The sequence below is a fragment of the Pristis pectinata genome, chromosome 18, assembly GCF_009764475.1.
Source record: "Pristis pectinata isolate sPriPec2 chromosome 18, sPriPec2.1.pri, whole genome shotgun sequence".
NCBI classification, from domain to species: domain Eukaryota; kingdom Metazoa; phylum Chordata; class Chondrichthyes; order Rhinopristiformes; family Pristidae; genus Pristis; species Pristis pectinata.
In genome coordinates, this window is record NC_067422.1 from 21,394,373 (window position 1) to 21,416,696 (window position 22,324).

General features: G+C 38.1%; 1 protein-coding gene across 1 annotated transcript in view; it reads left to right on the plus strand.

Annotated features, from left to right (window-relative positions):
• The first annotated feature begins 589 nt into the window (after nucleotides 1-589).
• stx8 (syntaxin 8) overlaps nucleotides 590-22,324 on the plus strand; it is a 140,158-nt gene continuing 118,423 nt past the window's right edge. Inside the window, exons 1-4 of the mRNA XM_052032969.1 lie at nucleotides 590-630; nucleotides 6,023-6,122; nucleotides 18,814-18,908; nucleotides 21,839-21,949. Coding sequence (XP_051888929.1) covers nucleotides 614-630; nucleotides 6,023-6,122; nucleotides 18,814-18,908; nucleotides 21,839-21,949 — 323 coding nt within the window. The 5' untranslated portion in view covers nucleotides 590-613. The remainder of the gene's footprint in view (nucleotides 631-6,022; nucleotides 6,123-18,813; nucleotides 18,909-21,838; nucleotides 21,950-22,324) is intronic.

The following is a 22,324-nucleotide window of genomic DNA, read 5'->3' on the forward strand; positions in this document are numbered from 1 at the left end:
TCTTCCTAGTGTGAAACATACTATGGAAATATAAGTTGCAGATATCCTTCTTGATTCCACTGAAGCTTTAAGAAAAAAATCTTTCTTAGGAAATCGATAAAATATAATTACGTTAAGCATTATTTCTGTATTCCATCTTTTTTAAAAGTAATAAGCAAAAATCTTCAAAGAAAATGGATAAATATTTGACTTTTTGTATGTCCCTATGGTTTTTATTCTATTGCACATTGCTACCATCTCTCAGAGTTTAGATTTAATTCCCGTAGACTGCTCACAGGATGCTATCTGGACAGCAAATAAATATTAATATATTAGAAACTGTAAAGATTATTTACCTTCGTGTTTAAAAAAAAGAGTCAATTCTTAATGATATGCTGCACATGAGACAACTGCAGTCTTCAATGGGGTTAATGAAAGAAATAAACTTAAGAAGAAGTCTTTAAAATATATAATAAAAACAACACTTGCCTGCAGAATATTGGGCGATAATAAATCACTACAATTCTAATCTCAAATCTCGGACGGAACTAATGTTCAGAGGACTGGGTTGCATTCGCTGCTGATTTGTGTGTCGAACCAGAAGCAGGAAGTAGAGCGCAGCTGGAGCAGAGCAATGGCTGGAGATCCGTGGTGAGCGGCTGGTGGGGCGAGGGGCGAGGGGAAGGTGGGTGAGGAGGGAAGTCAGCAGGTCAGGCAGCGTCAGTGGAGGGAGAAGCAAAGTCAACGTTTCAGATCAGTGACCCTTCACCAGAACTGCTTTCGTTAACTAGCTTTCTCTCTTTACAATTGCATCCAGATCTGCTGAGTATTTACAATGTTTTCTGTTTGATTTCAGATTTCCAGCATTTACATTCTTTTTTGGATTTTCAGTTGCATTATAGGGGAGTTAGGATAGTGCAATGTGTGACACATCCTTTATCGGGGACGTATGGACAGAGTGGTGTGCAATACAGTCTTTATAGGGGATAGGTGTTCTTGTGTGTGATACATCCTTGAAACCAGTCATCCTTGATCCTGAAGGACTGCTTAGGATGAATTTAGAGAAGTATATGGACAATGCAGTGTGAGACACATTCTTTGTTGGGGTTGCATTGTGCGAAAGGTGACACGGCATTTTCATAGATAGTGGATAGTGCAGTTCATGACAAATTCTTTGTTTGGGGCACAGGAATTAGGCAGTGTTTGATGCACACCCTGTAGGAAGAGTTCAATGCATGACATAGCATTTATCGGGGATGTTTGGACAGTCAACATGTAATACATTGTGTATAGGAGTAGGGAAGATAGTACAGTGTGTGACATCCATTTTGGGGGATATATGCACAGTGAAGGGAGTGCAGTGCATGACATTATCTTCATAGGACATATATGCATAATGCAGTACTTGGCATTTACTTTATAGAAGATATAGTGTGTGATGCATCTTTTGTGGGGATGTATAAGCAGTGCAGTGTGATTCATCCTTTATTGGGGATGTATGAGATATAGGGGAAAAATACATGAAGAATGGGGATGACACATTGCATTCTGCATATATCCCCAGTAGTGGAGGTGTGTCAACAAACAATCTGCTGGAGGAACTCAGTGGGTCGAGCAGCATCTGTGGGAGGAAATGTCGGCAATTCCTTTCCTCCCACAGATGCTGCTGGACCCACTGAGTTCCTCCAGCAGATTGTTTGTCACTCCAGATTCCAGCATCTGCAGTCTCTTGTGCCTCCAATGGAAGTGTGCTACTCTTCACTGTTCTTAAACACCCGATAAAAGAAATGTAACACTTTGGATTGTCCATTTATCCCCTAAAAAGAATGTGTATCACACACAAGTGTCCACATCCTTTATTAGGGATATATGAACAGTGCAATCTGTGAGGGAGGACACATAATGGTTCAGTAAATGACATCCTTTACAGAGAATATATGGACAATACAGTGTATGACATCTTTTACAAGGGATGTAAGGACAAGGTAGCATGTTATTACTTCTAATGGTGATTTGTGAACATTGTGACATTGTTGCACACTTGTGGTCAATGCAGTGTGTGAGATGCATTTTTCACATGGGTTATATAGACAGTGTGTGGTGTACATCTTTTTTAGGGGATAAATGGTCAATATAGTGTATTACACATCCTTCATAATATGTATATGAACCATGAAGAGTGACACACTTCTTCCATTGGGGATATATGCATGGTGCAATATGTCACACACATTCATTGTATATATTTTTTTCCTGTCTTATTGTTTTACTGGTCTTATTTTACTTACAAGCTTTCACCTTTTCCACTTCATTGTCTTCCCAACTATGGGGTATGCAAGAGTTTATTTTTCCTTATTTCACTTGTTTGTTAAAGAAAGCTGCAGGCAGAATTTGCACTGACAAGGTCAGTCCTGTTTTCATCGAATAAAGGATACACTTTGAGACATTTGTGGCACAGATGGAGCCATTTGGCTCATTGAACCTTTGGCTGGCAATAGTAGGGCTAGTCAGAATACTTACCTTCCAGTCTTGGTTCATTGCCTTGTATGGAATGTCACTTCAAGAAGTCTTCAAGAATCTTTTTATATGTGGCGAGGCATTCTGTCTCCACCACTTTTATACCCACCTAACCAATCCATAATATTTTCCTGAAGCTTACAACTTTTCTCTTCACTACTAACATACAACCAATTCGGAAAAAATGTACCACCTTCTTAATTGTGGCCCCAGGTTCAAGTCCAAATTACTAATACATACAACAAAAAGCAATGCAACTGGAAATGAGTCCTGCAGAGCCCCACTGCATATGGCCATATGGTTTCTAAAACATCCATCTATTATTACCCTTTGTTATCTGCCACTGGCCATTTCAGATCAATGTGTGACTTTGTCGATTTGCCTTTCGAAGATCTGTGTAGGTTGTATCAAATGCTCTTGATTTGTTGGCCCTCCTTGTTATCTCCTCAAGAAATGCAACAATTAGTCAGACATGAACTTCATTTAACAAATATGTGCCGAATGCATTGATTTACCCATGTCATCCTAAATAATTTATACCATCCATCAGTACTTTTCCAATAATTTGCTCATAACAAATGAAAGGATGACTGTCCAATTATTAGCTGGCCTATTCCTTTCTTGAAAAGTAAAGAAGCTGTAGATGCTTGAAATCTGAAATAAAAACAGACAATAGAATCAGAATCAGGTTTATTATCACTGACATATGTCATGAAATTTGTTGTTTTGCAGCAGCAGTACAATGCAAGACATAAAAACACAAAAATTAGGATAAATTACAAAAATAAATAAATAGTGCAAAAGAGGAATAACGAGGTAGTGTTCATGGACTGTTTAGAAATCTGATGGCAGAGGGGAAGAAGCTGTTCCTGAAACGTTGAGAGTGTGTCTTCAAGATCCTGTACCTCCTCTCCGATGGCATGTCCTGGGTGGTGAGGGTCTTTAATGATGGATGCTGCCTTCTTGAGGCACCACCTCTTGAAGACGTCCTTGATGGTGGGGAGGGTTGTGCCTGTGATGGAGCTGGCTGAGTCTACAACCTTCTGCAGTCTCTTTTGATCCTGCACGTTGGAGCCTCCATAGCAGGCGGTGACGCAACCAGTCAGAATGCTCTCCACTGTACATCTGTAGAAATCTGGAGAGCATACTGGAAATAAAAGCACCTGTGGAGAGAGAAAAACAGTTATTGTTTCAGGACTTTTAGGAGGCCTTCAATAAAGTGCCACACAAGAGGTTATTAGAGCACAAAGAGAAATTGGGACTTTGATGGTGGAGCACTTGGCATTGAATATCAAGGCTAAGTTAGACTCTCTTGTTGGAGCCAACCATTGCCTGCCACATTGTGTGTGAATGTTGTTTTCCACTTACCAGCCAGCATGTTGTCTGGGTCTTGCTGTATGCGGGCATAGAATACCTCATTTGCTGAGGGGTTGCAAATGGAATGAGCATAGCACAGTCATTAAAGAACATCTCCATTTCTGACCTTTTCATGGAAGGAACGTCATTGATGAAGCAGCTGAAGGTGGTTCCTTGAGGAACTCCTGCGGTAATGTCCTGGGGTTGGGATGATTGACTTTCAACAACAGATAACCATCTTCCTTTATGTGGTCATTTAAATGTTTTACTACTTGATGCTCATTGACTAATTATACCAGGATTCTTTGGTATCACACTTAGTTAAATAATGCCTGGAAGTCACTCTCACCCAACCTCTAATTCAGCTCTTTGGTCCATGCTTGGCCCAAGCCATCAATGAGGTCTGAGGTTAAGCAGCTCAGATGAGACCCAAACTGATATGGTGAATAGGCTATTGATGGTAATTAGCCAGATTGAATTTGTCCTGCATTTCGTAAACAGGACAATTCTGGGCAACTTTCCACATTGTGGGATAGTGTTGTGATTTTATTGGAACAGCTTCACTCGAGGCGTGGCTGATTCTGGAATGTAGGTCTTCAGTAGTGCACCTGCGATGTTGTCTGGCCCATTGCCTTTGCTGTATACAACACTCTCAGCTGTTTCTTGATAGCAAGCAAAATGAATCAAATTACCTGAAGGCTAGTTTCTGTGATAGTGGAGAAATCTCAGGTTCTATTCCCCTACCCAGCTGCGTATTGTCCTGACTTGATGTTGATTGCTTTTCTTCCAGTGTTGTCGGGTCTGTATTTTGCATTTCCCAAGTGAATTGTGGGAGCAAGATGGCTGTTAGGATTGCAGAGTAAGCATGGCTATCAGAATCGGATTTATTTTCACTGACATATGATGTGAAACTTGTTGTTTTGCGGCAGCAGTATAGTGCAAAGACAAAATCTATAAATTACAAAAATACATAAATAGTGCAATAAAAGAGGAATAATGAGGTAGTTTCCATGGACCGTTCAGAAATCTGATGGCGGAGGGGAAGAAGCTGTTCCTGAGTTGTTGAGTGTGGGTCTTCAGGCTCCCATACCTCCTCCCCGATGGTAGTAATGAGAAGAGGTCTTGCTTGCATCACCCATAGCCCAAGTAACTACTAAAATGTAAATATTTTTCTCGGTGGAAAATTGAAGAGGATTTAACTTTGTTTTCACATGATTTAAATGAACTTAATGATGAACTTGAATTGTCAGGTTTCTCTTGGTTGACTGTCAGCCATTTGATGATGAAGGGCCATCCTTCCTATTTTAATTTTGATTCCCAATTAAACAAAAAATACTATTGAATCAAAGTTACTGGATGTCAATATAGTGGACTGTTATATTGAAAAATATCTGAGTAGTGCCACAAAAGACTAACTAACTTAATTTATAAAGACTACCATTTCAAGGTTTTTACCTCCTGTCAAGAATAAGAGGACAGTTACTGCCATCTGAACTCCTTAATCAGATTTTTGTTCATTAATTATGCTTGGATGTATATTACTTTCTTGGTGCTGGCAATAAAGAGGATGAATCATCCTAATATACAAAGTAAATTCTCAAAATCCAAACAAATTCCTGTCTGCCTAATAGATAAACTCCATGTGATCATTTGACAGAGAAAGATGTGAATATATTGCCATTTCATTCCTGTTGTCAAATACACAACCTGAAACATCTTTCAAATGTCTCAAAGCACTGCACATATTTTAAATTAACTTTGCTCAGATTTTGTCAACAGAATTGGGGTAAATAACCAGTTGCTTTGTTGTATGTAGGTTGGCCAGGAAATTTGACAAGCTCATTATTCTTTAAATACATCGGTGGATTGTTACATGCCCCTTGATCTACAGAATCAGGCAGTCAAGGATCGAGTTTGATGTCTAATCTAAATGACAAGGTGTTCAAATCTGCAGCAGTTTTTTAGTTTGGCATTGAAACATCACCTTAGTTCAGTGCTTGTGCTCTGGAGTGGGACTAGTGACTACACTTTTTGACCTATTGATTCAAGCAAGAGGGCTAGCAACTAGGTCATAAAATGTGAGAAGCAGTCTTCCTAAATGTATTTAAATAACCCAAATCTTAGCATTTCTATTCTTATTAATGTTTGGACTTTTCCCTGCTTTCTGCAGGCTAATGAAGTATGATGCCACCTGCTGTTTAGCACAAGAAGTTGCTGAAAACATCCATGAACGTAATAGACAGAAGAGAACGGGAGGTAATCATTCTAAGGTATAATGTGTGTTTTGCATTCCTTTTGTTGAACATGGTGTTTTTCATGATATAAATTATAGAAACAATATCAAGAAAAGAAACATAATTCAGTTAGAAAGGGATCTTCTTGAGGTGGCATAGCAATGTCATAGTATGATCCAAAGCTCCTGCGACTTTTGAGGCATCTGAGATGTGCGACACAGTGGCACAGCTAATAGAGCTGCTGCTTCATAGCTCACAGTTCCAGCAAGCTGGATTCAATCCTGCCCTCCGGTGTTGCCTTTGTGGTTTGCACATTTTCCTTGTGACTTCATGGGTTTCCTTCTGGTGTTCTGGTTTTCTCCGACGTTCCAATAACGTGCAGGTCAGTGGGTTAATTGGCCACTGGAAATTGCCCCTTATATGTAGATGAGTGGTAGAATCTGAGGGGGATGGGGCAGCGGGGGAAGAGAGTGTGGGGAAAATAAAATGGGTTAAGATAGGATTAATGTAAAAACCGGTGCTTGATGATCAGTATGGACTCAGTGGGCTGAAGGGCCTGTTTCCATGCTGTATCTCCCTATGATTCTATGTTACAACATGCTTTGCATCATGGATGATTCCCTGGCCGGGTGATCTGGTTGCAGCCATCTCCTGTGCAGGTCAAGTCTACTCCATCTGGTATTCCAGACTGTCTCCATCAAAATACTGACTGACTCTGAGTCTGCTTAGAAGAGAACAGATGGGATCAGACATTTCCAGACTTGTATCAATAGAATATATTTCACCTTGCAATCAACTTCACTAGCACATTCAACGCAAACAGCATGGAGTTTATATTCAATATTTCCTCATTGGTAACAGTATACATCCATGTTTAGCTGGAGCACATTAAGTCCTTGTCCTCCTACAGACCTGAAGGTAAAATAATTTTTTTTGTGAGGCCATTAGTTCTTGATTTCCATTTATGTTTTTTTTTGATCCAAATTACAGGTTCTTCTTGCCTATGTGGTTCAAGGCAATTTGATCTTTCTCATCTATCAATTTTGTGCTATGATGCAATGATCAGTGGATTGTAGCAATGAACAAATTAACCAAAGCAAATTACATTTTTTCTTATTCCATTTAATGTTACTGATGGTCCAGTTTTGGTGCTCAATGTTAATAATGCACAACTTCTTGTCAGTTGAAATCAAAAATTCAAACGTCTATCTCAAGTTGTGACATTAGTCTCCTGAAAATGGCATCTCACTGTTTGCCTCACCAATGAAATGTATTGGTGTGCAGTTGGTACATTTGCCTGGTAAACATAAATATCATGCCTTTATAATTAGTGTTAATTACAGTGGGTCCTTGTAATTTGTCATTTGTGCATTCCAGAAAAGTATGACAAATAGAGAAGCTATGCATAATGGGAATTTATTTCCAACAATGAAGAGGAACATGTTCCACTTTTGCAATAACTTTTGGGATTTGTATGCCATAAAAAGCAATGGAGTTAAAGGTCTGATGAAGGTCCTGGACCTGAAACATTAACTGTTTCTTCTTCCACGGATGCTGCTTGACCTGCTGAGTGTTTCCAGCACTTTCTATTTTTATTTGATTTACAGCACCTGCAGTCATTTGATTTTTGAATGAGTAGGTTAGGTTCTAAACTGTCATCATTCATGTGCAGTACCATTAGAGTTCACTTTTAATATGAAATAATGTTAATTATGTTGGAAAACTGACTGGTTTGGTTTGCTGGTGTTGAGTGGGGGGGTGGGGTGGGAGTGGTTGTTGATGGAGAATTAGGTGGAGGAGGAGGAGGGTGATCATCCACTGTCATTGATGATATCATCCTCTCCCCCTGCCACAGGTTTTGCAATGGTTGTGAAATGTTTGGGTTCGTACATCTTTTTCATTTTTGGAGGTGTTAGGTGCTCGGTTCTTTTGTGAACGGTTTGTATTTGGCAGTTTTCCCTCCTTTAACAAAACCATCAATGTTGACTGATTACTTTCATGCAATTTTGTATCATAAATCTCTCTGTAACATGACAAGCTGCCATTTATGAGCCATGCCACTTTGGCAGAATGATCTGTCAGATGAATGTGGCATGTAAGAATGAACACCTGAAAATCTCCTGCAAACCCTTCATTGTCGGAGCCTTTTTGTGTTCCAGCAGCTTGTCACCATAATTCACTTGTTTAAATGCTTTCACATCAAGCTCTGCTGAACCCTTGTTAGTGAGATGCACAGCAAGGGACTAGAGGAACTCCTTGTGATCATTCTCTTCAACATCTGCAATTTCCACCTGCAGTCCCCGAATCACTAACTCATTGTGGATGATGCTTGGTTCAAAGCCAATGAAGTTGCTTATTGCTCTTGAATGAATTATTCCACAAAACTAAACTGAAACTTTGTCCCATGCAGCACCTCCAAAGTGAAGAGCATCCATTATGTTGAAATTCTTCCAGAACTCTTGGACAGAGAGAATCTATTCACTGAGAGTCTGGAATGTCCTTATGGGATAGTAGCTTTAAATGTGGCTATAACACCCTGGTCCATCTGCTATGTGGTTGATATCATTCACTGTGGCAGGAATACAACTTTGATATTTGGGCAAAAGGCCTCAGAGTCCAGATCAAGAGTTTAGTGTCCAAAATAAGGAGAATCTCAAAAGTCAACTTTTCTTTTGAAAAATACTTCTTCATCGAGAGTCCCGTAACTTACTCTTGGAAGATGTCTTGGGCTGTGATTTCCAAGTTCCAGGGAGACAACACTTCAAGTAATTACTTACTGTGCTCAGATTCTCATTATGATACATAAGCAAAGTTTTCAGTTTCTTGTTACCTTTTGTATTGCCACCAAAACAGTTAAGCAGTCTTTTGAAGCCTTAAAGCCAGAAGTACTTTTCCCATTCTCAGAGGTATAGGTTCCTGATGGCATCTGTCTCCAGTACAGACATTCTCATCTGCACTGAATACTTGGCAATGGTTGTAGTCACTATCTTTGTTACTTTGCTACAATGTGTCCAGAAATGTCTTGGCTGTATCAATGTCAGTGCACATTCCTCCTTAACACATATGTTCTTCGAGCAACCAATGAAACTAACCACAACTTGCAATGAAGTGTTCTTGTTTTACACTGGGACTTGCAGAGTTCTCTCCCTCTTCTTTCTTCATGCCTTCATAGAAACATAGTTTCTGCTGAATAAAGGAAGACTGATCATTGTACTCTTCTGATGAAGATCTTAGTGTAGCCAACCCACTGTTGTTTGGCTGCATTGCCATGTTAACTTTTGTGTCAAACGCTTTGTCATAAGCTTCACTTTCGTGCTGATCCCATTACCCTTTTGCAGGATGGAACATATGGTTGTCAGCAACAAGCCAAGGTAACGGATGATGTTGATAGCATGATCACCACTTTTCCTTCATTTAATAATGTCCAGTTTCACAGCTAGAGCCACACTATTGCTTATGTTGAGCTTCAGCCTTTGCACAGGTGATGCATTTTTCAGTCATGATAGCAAGATCATGCGGATTCAGCATGATAAAAGTAACACTCTCATATGTACTTTCATAATGAGAGCAACAGACACTGCCATGAGTGTCCTCAATCCCTGACTTTCATAGAAGAAAGGTGTAAATGTGAAACAGATCACTAAATATCCCATAAGGTAAAGGAGGGGCATGTCTGGACTTGTTGTATTGCTATTATCCTCTTTTGCACTGAAAATTCACATGTATAATTATGTGTTCTCATGCTTTAAGGTTTCAATTATTCAAATTATTAAAAATATATAATTTTATTTTTTAACTTTCATTAATCCAATCATTCTTTCCCTTTCATTGCATACCTGTACCCATCTTTTCTCTATCTGCAAGCTCAGACATTCCTTAAGTGGATCTCCCAGCAGCAACTTTGTGCACCAAACTGGCTCCAACATGATTGACCATATTTCCAACGTTTACCCAGTTGTCAAAAATTATACCTCTGACATACACAAATGTTATTTTAAAAATTAGACCACTTAAAATGCTAGAAAATACATAAAAATAATACATTTAAATTAAGTCATTTTACTCAAGAAAAAAAATAGTTACTTGACACTTAACTGTGCCCCTCACAGCTGTTCCTCTCCATTGAAATAAATGGAGTGATGATGTGGCTTGTCTAATCTGGTGCAGGATCAGTAAGCAAATCCCACAGTACAACTGGTGGGTTTGGACTTCATGAGGAGTCTAATAGTCAGGAAATCGTGAGGAACACTTCTCAGGAAGCTTAGGATTTCCAAGTTCATGCTGGAGTCCTGAATTTCCTGAAACACATGAGGGGAAATGCCAACTGTTCCATGAGAAGCTGTCAGCATTTCTCATGAAAATCTGGGCCAATAAAAATCCAAATGTGCAATCTCAAGTCTAACTAATAACAGGCGCTATGAGATAATCTGCTACAGAAAATTATAGTTCAATATGTTTCTCGCCAGTAGGTTAACCTGCTTTGGTGCCTCCATAATTACCTTTCAGTCTGCTGTAAAAGGAAACAGTGCTCATCAATAACCAGTTCATCTGGGAATGTTTTATTCCAGTTTGAATGTTCTTTCTTATGTAGCTGACCACCGTGATGATATTAAAATGGGGCAAATTTCATTTTCTGAGAATTCTGCCCCTCCACCAGTATTCCAGACAACAGCTGTGATGAGGGTTTAATCATATGTTTTGTCATTTTCTGGGATTTCAGCCATTAATATTTATGGGAAATGATGGTTGAGACATTAATTGTAGCTTACGGTATGTATATGGCAATAGTTATTCCATTAAACTGGTGCTTGGAATATGTTTTATATCATTGCTTCATTGCCAGACTCCTTAGAAATATAGCATGAGCTGTGCTGAGTCAAAAGCCAATAAGGGGCATCCAGTTTGAATTGAACTATTAATTAAAAACAGGGATCACAAATGCAATGGACTGATTTCATTTTTCTCCTTGAATGCCAGTATATTTTTGATAATAGGCTGATTGTTAAATTCTCTTTGATAATGCTCTTGTGAGCTGCCTTGGCATGCTTCATCACATCAATGACACTAGGTAAATACAAGTGGTTGTTGTTGTTGCTGAAATACAGAAGAGCGAAGCAAAATATCGTGTGCATGTTTTAAGTTCCATATGACATGCAGTTGACATACTTCCTATCTGTATTTCGTGCTTTTCAAAAAAAAACACCTTTTGAAAGGATCTTGTAGAAACTGTAGACGGATGCTTTCCAGGCACGTACATTCTGTATTAGAGTTTGCTGCACTGCTGGAAAATATTAAAATCATTTAGAACCTTAAAAGAATTTGCTTGTAAGTAGTAACCGAGTGAATTCCAGTATTACTGCAGCGTAACATGCACGCTGGCTAAACTGATTAGAGCAGCTGATCAGAGTCTTATCATTCAGAGGTTAATTAAACAGGTTTTTTCATTCAATGATACAACTAAGAGGAATATGTGGTAATTATCTTGTGGGATGCTTTGTCTGCCAAATTCCCAAATATGCTGAATGACTTTGAAGAACGGAGATTTTAATCAATTTTTTTTGGATTGTTGTAAGTTGGAAGCCTGAAGCGGTTTTCAAAACATTCTGTTTACTTTCATTGTAGAAGTTAAAAATGGCAGGAAGGACTGGGCAGTGTGCAACATCAGGAAATTGATCACCAGCACAGATGGGAATCTATCTGACAATAATGTCTTTGTTAAGACATTTTCTATCTCTCCAAGAAATTAGTCAAAGGCTATAAATTTGCATTAAGTTGTCCAAGTGTTCTTCATTTGATGGTTATTTGCCATGACACCAGGTATATCTCTTCTGTTCCTTTTGAAAACAGTGACATGAGTTCTTTTGCTCTCTCAGGACTGCACTGGAGTATTAGCTTTTGAAGTTCAAGTCTCTGAAGGTTCCATTTCTAAATTCCAGATGGAATCCAGCAGTGGAGTCCAGTCTGGCTGGGATTTATGCTAGGGAAATTTTGCTCAGATCCCACAGCAGGTTGGATCTGGTGCAAGAACTGAGACCCCATTGTAGGGATACAGATAAAGATGCAAATGGGGAAGTTAAGTTCCTCTTTAAAACATCATTTCACATTTAATTCAGGTTTGTTAATTATTTATAATTTTTCAGTATTTTTAGCTTACCTTTTCCTGATGTTTTTTTTCATTATTTACTTGAATTTCAGTAGTTTTTAAATGTCACTTTGAAATATTAAAATTATATTGTAGTTGACTTAGGTTCCGTATCATGTTTTGTTGATTGAGAAGTATGGACTTGCTTGCTAGCTCTTTTCAAACTTTAAGAAAGTGGTTTGTAAGCAATCGTCTGTATGTGTGTTTTTGTATGGTTTCGTATCAGTGCAATATCAACTGGTATCGTGTATAGAACTTGAACTGTTGTAAGATGGTAATGTAATCCTTGTTACAATTTTTAATTCTACATTTTTAATATTTTTGTGCTTTTTATGAACATCTCATATAAGACCTTACAATCTCGCAGGTCAGTCCGCTTCCGTGGAGAGAGAAACAGAAAAAAAAATCATCAAACTGAAACATTGACTGTGTTTCTCTGTCCAGAGTTGCTGCCTGACCTGTTGAGTATTTTTTGGAATTTCTGCTTTCTTCTCAGATATCCGTCATCAGCAGTTTTTTGCTTTTTGACCTTCACCACCTAGAAGAGCAAAGACAGCATATGTATGGGAACACCATCATCCCCACCTCACACACTATACTGATTTGGAGATGTATTGTCATTTTGTCATGAGTGCTGGATCAAACTATTAAGTTACCCTCCTTACTGAATTATGGTACCTTATCAACAGGAGTAGCAAGTCAGCCGGCTGAGCCTGTTTGATAATGACTGATGTGTATTTTTATTCCATTTAGCAACCTTGCTTCCATAACCCTAATTTAACAAAAAACTACCTATCTTTGGTTTCAGATTTTCATTTGACCTAGCCTTGACAGTTTTCTTGGGGAGGGTGTTTTGGATAGTCTTTACTCTTTGTGTGAAGAATCACTTTTTGCATTACCCCTGAGCCCTAGTTTTAAAGTTGTGCTCTGTTATTCTGGACCATCTATGTCACATTAAATAACTTATTCAAATTAAAACAAATCATTCTCCAGAGGCACGGAGGTAAGAAAAATAAGTTTCTGTCTAATTTTGTGTCTATTTTGACATGGAATTAGATACAATTTGCAACACAGAAACAGGCCATTCAGACCAATATTTATGCTGCACCTGAGGCTCCTTCCACGTTGCATCATTTCACTCATCCATGCTATTTCCTCAGAATTCTCTTTAATACAGTATTTTGGATTGAGTGTGATTATTTATAGCCCGTGTTTGAAAACCTCGCTAGTGGAACTATATTTTCTACATCAAATTAGTGAACTCTTCATAATTTTAAAAATGTCTTAATTAACTTGTTTCAGTAGAATGGTAGAAATACGCAGCGGGCCAAATAACAATGGAAAGCCAGATGCTGGTTCAAGTGGGTTAAAATTATATACAGCTGAAAGTCTCCATTCAAATCCTAGGCATCACACAATGAAATTGAATTTTTGAATTGTTCTTATAACCTGATCAGTCTCGCCTTCCTGTTCATGTACACTAGATGTCTCTGTAAATATCAATACAGATCACAAGCAGATACAGGAGCTCCCTAAGTTACAGAAGACCTGACTTAGAGAAATCTGACTTTATGCAAATTCTCCCATAAATTTTTAAAAAATTATTTCATGGTATTCATTAACAAATGGATGCAGCATATGTTCCATTAGTTTAATTATGGATATCGTTAGGGTGAACATAGAAGGTATTCAATGAAATTAAAGAATTGCAGTAAGTGTTTGCAGCGCAAAACAATATGGGTAGCTATAGAAAACAAACGTTTCTGACTTACGGATAAATCAGTTTATAGTTATCCTGGACAGAACCCTTAACCCTTACGTAAACTGGGGACTGCCTGTACTTAGGTTTTGAGTTATTTAATTTGACAGCATGTTCCACATATACAATTTTACAATCCTGTGGTTTCATGTTGTTAGAAGCTATCCACAAGGATTAGGAAATTAGCTATGTTTGCAGGCAAACAATTAAATGTTGTTCCCATTTCTTTATTTTTGAGAGAGTAATGTATTTGATTGATTTAAAGAATATTTCAAGAAGCTGTTTAGTTTAGGATCTGGTTGGATGATTATTATTATTATTGCCTGTTTTGAAGTGATGAAAACTCCTGTACATAAAAACCATTTTATCTTTTTTCTTGAATGCAAAGAATAGGTGTCAAAAATTGCTCTCACTGTCCTTGTTTTCAGTTTTTGCTCTGTTGTTTTAATTGGATACACAATCTGAGACTAGTCTCAAAATGAGCTCTCCCAGGATCTTTATCTTCCCGTTCTCTAGGTTAATTGTAGTTGGAACAAAGGGAAAATCTTCGTCACCATGTTTCAGTGTATTGCCTATGTTAAATTTCCTCACTTGATCTTCTTTTACCTTTGAAGCAAATAAAATAAGCATTTCATTGGATTTGTAGCTTGGAATATCAATTATGAAATAATTTTTAACCAGTGAGCATCTGTATTTTATCAATTCATAATATGCAAATTTAACAGCTCCTCCTGAGAAGATAGCAATGTTGTCTTCTGTATGAATTTGCTTTGGACATAATGCTAGTTTTGAGTTGAATCTTGTATCCTGCTGCAGCAAAATCTTGTACAAGTTTATTTGCTGACTGCTGCCAAAATCTTTAGTTTTTTATTGTGACAGAAGTACTTGGCAAATAAAGAAGATTTTACAACATATATGTTGTGCTTTCTATTAGGTGTTTTAATTACAATTCAACACATCTATTAAAAGATCAAGTTTTGCCAATGTCATTTTTAAAATGATCATGAAAATGTATTGTTTAATATATGTTTTGTGATTCAATGATTCTTTACCAGAGTGAGGAAATATTATAAGCTTGAACTCTGAAACTGCTGAATGAAGAACAAAATAATTTGCTCTGATCTCAGGAAAGACACCAGGGGTCAGTATGACTTCACGTCTGAGGTGCTGGGCTTCCATTTTCCTTTCAATGTATACTTGACATCAAGGATCTATCTTAGACTCATTCTAGATAAGCCATATTATTAATTTTTTTTTGGTTCTCTTAATAATGACATCATTGGTTGGGGTTTAAATATAAGCCTTCTTTTCCAAATTCTGTCACAGCAAGAGATTGCCAGGTGAGGGGTAAATTTTAATAATGTTCTAAAAACACCTTTGAAAAATTGCAACTTCTGCACTGGCTCCTGGGAACACCTCATTCATCACAACCCAAAGTAGAGAAAGAGCATTCAGGGTGGCACTGAGGACTTCATGTCCAGGGTGCTCATAAGCTCAACGTTAATGGTGCAGGAAGTGATCCACTTCCTAACTAGCACTGGGCCACCCTGCCGAGTTTTTCTTGGTTCATTGCACCATTCTTAGAATCATAAAACAGTACAGCACAATACAGGCCCTTCGGCCCACAATGTTGTGCCGACCTTTAAACCTTGTCTAAGACTATCTAACCCCTTCCTCCCACATATCCCTCTATTCTAAATTCCTCCATATGCTTATCTAGCAATCTCTTGAACTTGACCAATGTACCTGCCACCACCACCACCCCAGGCAGCGCATTCCATGCCCCAACCACTTTCTGGGTAAAAAATATTCCTCTGATATCTCCCTTGAACTTCCCACCCATTACTTTAAAGCCATGCCCTCTTGTATTGAGCATTGGTGCCCTGGGAAAGAGGCGCTGGCTGTCCACTCTATTCCTCTTAATATTTTATACACCTCTATCATGTCTCCTCTCATCCTTCTCTCCAAAGAGTAAAGCCCTAGCTCCCTTAGTCTCTCCTCATAATGCATATTCTCTAAACCAGGCAGCATCCTGGTAAATCTCCTCTGCATCCTTTCCAATGCTTCCACATCCTTCCTATAATGAGGCATCCAGAACTGGACACAAAGTGTGATCTAACCAGAGTTTTGTAAAGCTGCATCATTACCTCGTGGCTCTTAAACTCGATCCCACGACTTATGAATGCTAACATCCCATAAGCTTTCTTAACTACCCTATCCACCTGTGAGGCAACTTTCAAGGATCTGTGGATATGGACCCCCAGATCCCTCTGCTCCTCCATGGCTCATCACCCAACATTACTACAGAACAGGTTATATGGCCATTTCATATACAGTCCCTCCAGATGCAAGGTGACATGGTTCTGCCCCAGATCCGTGGGTTCTGAGGTAACTGATGATTTCAATGTAGGACCTCCAGAATTTGTGCAGTGGACCAAGAAATGCTTGGCAGGGTTGGCTGGTGCTCAGTTGGGAGGTGGCGCACTTCCTGCACCACTTACATGAGCTTATGTGTGCCTTGAGGTCCTCAGTGCCATCCTGAATGCTCTTTCTCTCCTTGATATTGGCTCCTGATTGTCAAAACATATTCAGGTGTAATATTCTGTTCTTCCTCATGTTTTCTTTTAATTTTAGTTTCCGTTAGCTCACTTTCACCGCAATTAGACCACTGACTGGTGCATTCACAGACAATTGCAATTGTTTATTGTTTTTGGAATAGTTCATGTTTTGGAACTCCTTGTCTGCATTGTGAGAACAAAATATAAATTCTCTATAGTTGACATTTATCACTGCTGCAGTTTTATGGGTGAAAAATATTAACAAAACATTTTCTAGGTAAGCCATTATTTTGTTCATTTCTTATCAGTGAAACTGAAACCCTTAAGCTTTATCTAGAATGTAGGTGGCTTTAGCTGTTCTTTTCTAATTATCTGCTTGATCCTCTACTGCAATAAATGTGCTTCAGAGAGAAATTATATAAATGAAGACTATTTTTAAACAAGGAAAAATCAAATAACAGGAAGAAATTTAATGTATAGTTATTTATCATTTGTAACACCAATTGGGAGAGTTTTTTTCCTTTTTAAGATGACAGTAAAGTTTGACTTTGCCTCAGAGTATGAAAGTGTTCCATGCCATAGCTCTTGTGACATGATTTATATAATACACTGGGCTGGATTGTCTGACCTGCAGACCTGGCATTACAGGGGTAAATGCTGGTACTTATCTTTCTTTGCAGTTAGTAGGTAGCCAGATTGGTAAAGTGGCTTGTGTAGCCTGAAACTGGCCACCTTCCAACTGCCCACTCACTGACAAAGTTAGTTCCTCTTTTTGCTACGAGGAAGTAGATTCTCCTGATCTTTATATCGGTGGGTGTTGCCACCAAGACTTCTCAGTACAAATCGACAACTGAATGGTAATAGGCCTGGAGCTGAATGAAATCCTGGGTATAAGATCTCTGACTTGGTCTGGGATTCATGGGGTTGACCGGTAGAGAGGATTGGGTGGAAAATGAATCCAGTTGACATCGCCCATAGCATCGTTTGCTCAAAATGAGGAGATGTTTTTGTTTCACAATTAAATGAAGGCAGAAGTCAGCCCTGATTTTTTTATATATATTTTACAAAAAAAATTCTAAAATTCTCAAACTCCTACTTCCTCCCAATGATTGACATGGAGATCAAAGTGATGTTTCTATGTGTCCTTTCTTTGAGGTGACGACAGCTTTGAAGCCATGCCTCATTTCATAAAAGGGCACAGCCCAAAAGACATCAGCAGGGTTTCTATGCCAATCACCTGAAGTAACATCATCAGTGCAAACAAGAGCTGTTCATGTATCCTCCTAATGTGCTGATAAATTCTTCATGGTGTGTGCCGTGGGGTCAGCCTGTCAAACTCCGTTGGGAATTTAGCACACTTGTAATTGGAAAAATTATTGGAAACTCGTGGATGAGCATCAAGGAGAACAATTCAGCCCAACATCTGGATTGTTCAACATGTCATTTCTTTTTGGGATTAATCATTGGTCTTGCATTGCCTAGTCTATTATCTTTGCTAAAAGAGCATTTAATGTATTGCTGAATATATGCATAACTTGGTATCTAAGGTTTTTCTTTGTCCTGATTGTAAAACAGTTTGCATTTCAATTTAGTGAAAACTCATGTGGTTTCTCAATTTGAAAATTAAATAAGTTCTGATTTTTCTTGAAAACATGCATCAGCATTGTTTATTGACAAATATATTGTTGCAACATGTATTTCATTTTAGAAAATTTAGATCTCTATGATGGTGCACCTTGTATTATTCTACATGTGTTGCATGAATTGATTCATCTTGTGAGTTACTGATTTTAGAATGAAGACACTCTGAGTATATTGAGTAATTTTTTTATTCACTCTTCTGTGGGGAAACACACTTGAATATTGTATGGCCTGAGCTAAGATGCTATTTTTTTCTGTCCCTGGAGGTGTACAGGAGATGAGTTATTAATGTAGTTGCTTGAGATCATTGTTAGTTATTGCCAAAAAGTCAATCTACCAGAGTTAAAAGGTTGAACAATGCATTGGCTGGTTATGTTGTTTTTTTTTCAAATTTTGAAAAGATTGTTCATATTTCTTCTTTGTTTATTTTGGTTTCTTTCTTAGTAGGTACTAACTGGATGCCAAATGGCAAAAGTACTTAATTGTGGAATGTATTTCACTGAAAAGACTGTTTTTCAAATTTTCATTTGTCTTTTTTTTATGTAATCATGTTTCTTGAAATATTGATGAATGGATTTCAGAAATGGATTTCCAGCCAACAATTTATTTTGTCTTTTCCCCCACCAGTTTAATGTGATGATTCGGGCATCTCTGCAGAGGCTCCAAGAACAGATTAACCAGCTGAAGGATTCTTTGTTGCGAAGTTTGTCAACCCGCCAAATGTATCCTTTTAAAATCTTTTCCTTTTCAAATCTTTTCCTTTTCATAGAAATGAAGGTCCAATTTGTTGCCTGATATTACGTATACTGAAATATAGCGTGTAGTCTTTTTATTTATTGAGGATGTGGCAAAAGATGATTAAATAATTATTGTAAACCTGTCTTAAAGTTTTTTTAATGCTACAATATAAGAATAATTCACTGCCTCTGCATTTTTACAAATTACAATGGAGGTTTTCGATGTATACTTTTTTTGCTGGTGGGCAAATTAATAATGAGCTGAAATCTGATCTTTTTAACAACCTATTGCATTATAAATATTGCTAAAATATAAACGTAAATTTGCAAATTAATACAAAATTAACAGATGATCAGACATCTGAGAAACATAAAAGGGCAAAATACACTGTGAGACTATGCTAGTGCCAGAGACGTTTGCTTGGGTTTTGGATTTCACTTGACATAAAAAGTACAAATGTGTTAATGAACATATAAATTTGGAGCAGGAGTAGGCCATTCAGCCACCCTAGGGTGCTCCACTATGTAAAACGGTAATGGCTGATCTAAATGTCACTTCAACTCTACATACCCATCTACCCACAGTAACTCGCACCCCTTGCTTGTCAAGTATCTACCTACCTCTGCCTTAAAAATATCCAAAGATACTGCTTCCTTTAAGGAAGCATACCAAGTAATCATGATCTTGAGAAGAAGAAAAAAAATTACCTCATGTTTGTTTCAAATAGGCAACTCCTTAATTTGAAATAGTGACCACCCAGTTCTAGAATATCCAACAAGAGGAAATGTCCTTGCTACATCCACCCTGCCATAACCACTCAGGATCTTGAGCAACAAACAAGATGCTGGAGGAACTCAGCGGGTGAGACAGCATACATGGAGTGAAATGGATAGTATACGTTTCGGGTCGTGACCCTTCATCTGGACTGATGAAGAATCTTCACCTGAAACGTCGACTGTCCAGATTCCAGCACCTGCGGTCTACTAAGGATCTCGTATGTTTCAATCAGGTCTCTTCTCACAGTTTTAAACCTCAATGGATGTAAGTCTAACCTTTCTCCATAACACAACCCTCCCACTTTCAGGTATGTGAACTGTTTCCAAAATTTTAGTATCCCTCCTTAATTCCAGTTTTCCTTGGACGAAAATTGTACACATTGTTCCACATATGGTTTCACTAGTGCTGTGTGTAACAAGAGCATAATCTCCTTACTTTGTACTCAGCTCCCCTATCAATAAAATGATAAAATTCTGTTTGCTTTCCTGCTTACTATCCTTTTGGGACTCTTAGAACAGCTAGATCACTCTGCACCTCAGATCTCTGTAATCTTTCATCATTTAGGAAACTTTTTTTTCTTATTTTTCCTGCTAAAAGGGACAATTTCACATTTTCTCATTTTAAACTCCATTTGCCACATGTTTGCCCACTCATTTAACCTGTCTACCTTTTGTAGTCTCCCTATGTCCCCCTCCCTGCTTACTTTTCCGTCTTTTCTGTTGTCGTCAGCAAATTTACCAACTATGCCTTTGGTGCCTTCATTTAAGTCATCTATATAAATTGTCAAAAAGTTGATGCTCCACCATTGATCACTGGGACACACTGCACATTATATCTTGCCAACCAGAAAAAGACCCATTTTATGCCTGTGTTCTGTTTCCTGTTAGCCATACCAGTATGTTACCTCTTATGCCATAAACTTCTATTTTCCACAATAACTAGTTACACACCAGCTTATCAAACACTTTGGGGAAATTTAAGTCCTGTACACCCACTGATTTCCCTTTATCCACAGCACATTACTTCTTCAAAGAACTGCAATAAATTGGTCAAACATGATTTCCCCTTCACAAAGTCATGTTGACTTTACCTGGTTACTTTGAATTTTCTAAGTGTTGTGCTGTAACATCTTTACTAACAGTTTCCAACAATTTCCAATGATAGATGTTACCCTAACTAGCCTGTATCCTTTGCTGTCTTGTTCCCTTTTGAATAAAGAAGTTATTATTTATAATTTAATGAAATCTTCCCCAAATCTGAGGGAATTTTGGAAAATTTTTAAGGGCAAGGATAATTGAGCCTTGAGTAATAAGTGTGATTATAGAATTAAACTACAGAATCAATGTGGTCAAAGGAAAATTTTGTTTAATGTGGATTGCGGATAGCCACAACTTGCTTTAATATTAACCATAAAAATGACCACTAATAAAAAAAGTAACCTGTATAATGCAAAATTTATATTTTCCTAATATAATGCAGCTGCAAATGATACAATTTTAGAAAGGGTGCCGGAATAAAGTGGGTAAATGTGCACAAACCTCTGAAGGCGTCTAAAGATTGGTGATGTTGAAAAGGTAGCTTGGAATCCTTGGCATTATTAATAGAATAGAGAGAAAATTTATATTAAATCACTACATAATCCTCAGGTGGTGTATTGTATCCAAATCTAAGCACCATTTTTGACCAGATGCCATAGAAGGGTGTAGAGGGGAATCAGAAGAAGGATCGCAGGAAAGTGAGATGACAGTATGAGTATCTGGTGTTTTTTTTTCCTTGCAGGTTAAGGGGATATTTTGATAGAATAAATGAGCAGAATTTGTCTCCATCAGAAATGATCAGTGGCTATAGATTTAAGGTATACAGCCTAATATGGAGAGGTAAGATGTATTATTTTTGGTGGAATTATGGTTTGGAATGTACCACTTGAAAAAGCAAGGAAATTGGGTCCTATAATATACTGCAAGGAAATTAAAATCTTTCAAGGGAATATTTGAAAGTCCTTGAGGAGATAATAAGGAATGGAATTATTTTGAGCAGCCCTTTCAAAGAGCCAGCACAGGTAAAATAGAGTGAATGGCTTCCTTCTATGCTGCATCAGTCCATGGTCTTATGACTTTCTTTAATGATACATATTCAGTACACAGCTTGAAGCAGACAGGCGTCAAAACATGGTGGACGATTTGTTAACAAGAGAACGACAACTTCAAATATCCTTCAAGAAGGATGGCACAGAACCTGAAGTAATGAGGTATGATTTGAATTGAATGTGAAGTTTAAAAAAATTATCTTGCAGAGCACAATGATTCAGACTGAGAAATCAAGTTTCCTGAAGTTAATAGAATTCAGTCCAGAAGGCTTCAACGTGCCTAGAAGGAAAATGAAGTGCTGTTCCTCAAGCTTGCATTGGCCCTCACCGACTGTACAGGAGGCCACAGACCCATAGGTCAGAGTGGGATGGATATTAGAGTGCCAGGCAACGGGAAGCTCAGGGTAGCCCCTGCGCACTGAATGAAGGTGCTCCACAAAGCGATTACCCAATCTATGTTTGCTTTCTCTGTTGTTGAGGAGACCACATTGTGAAGACCGAATGCAGTACATTAGATTGGAAGAAGCGCAAATGAAT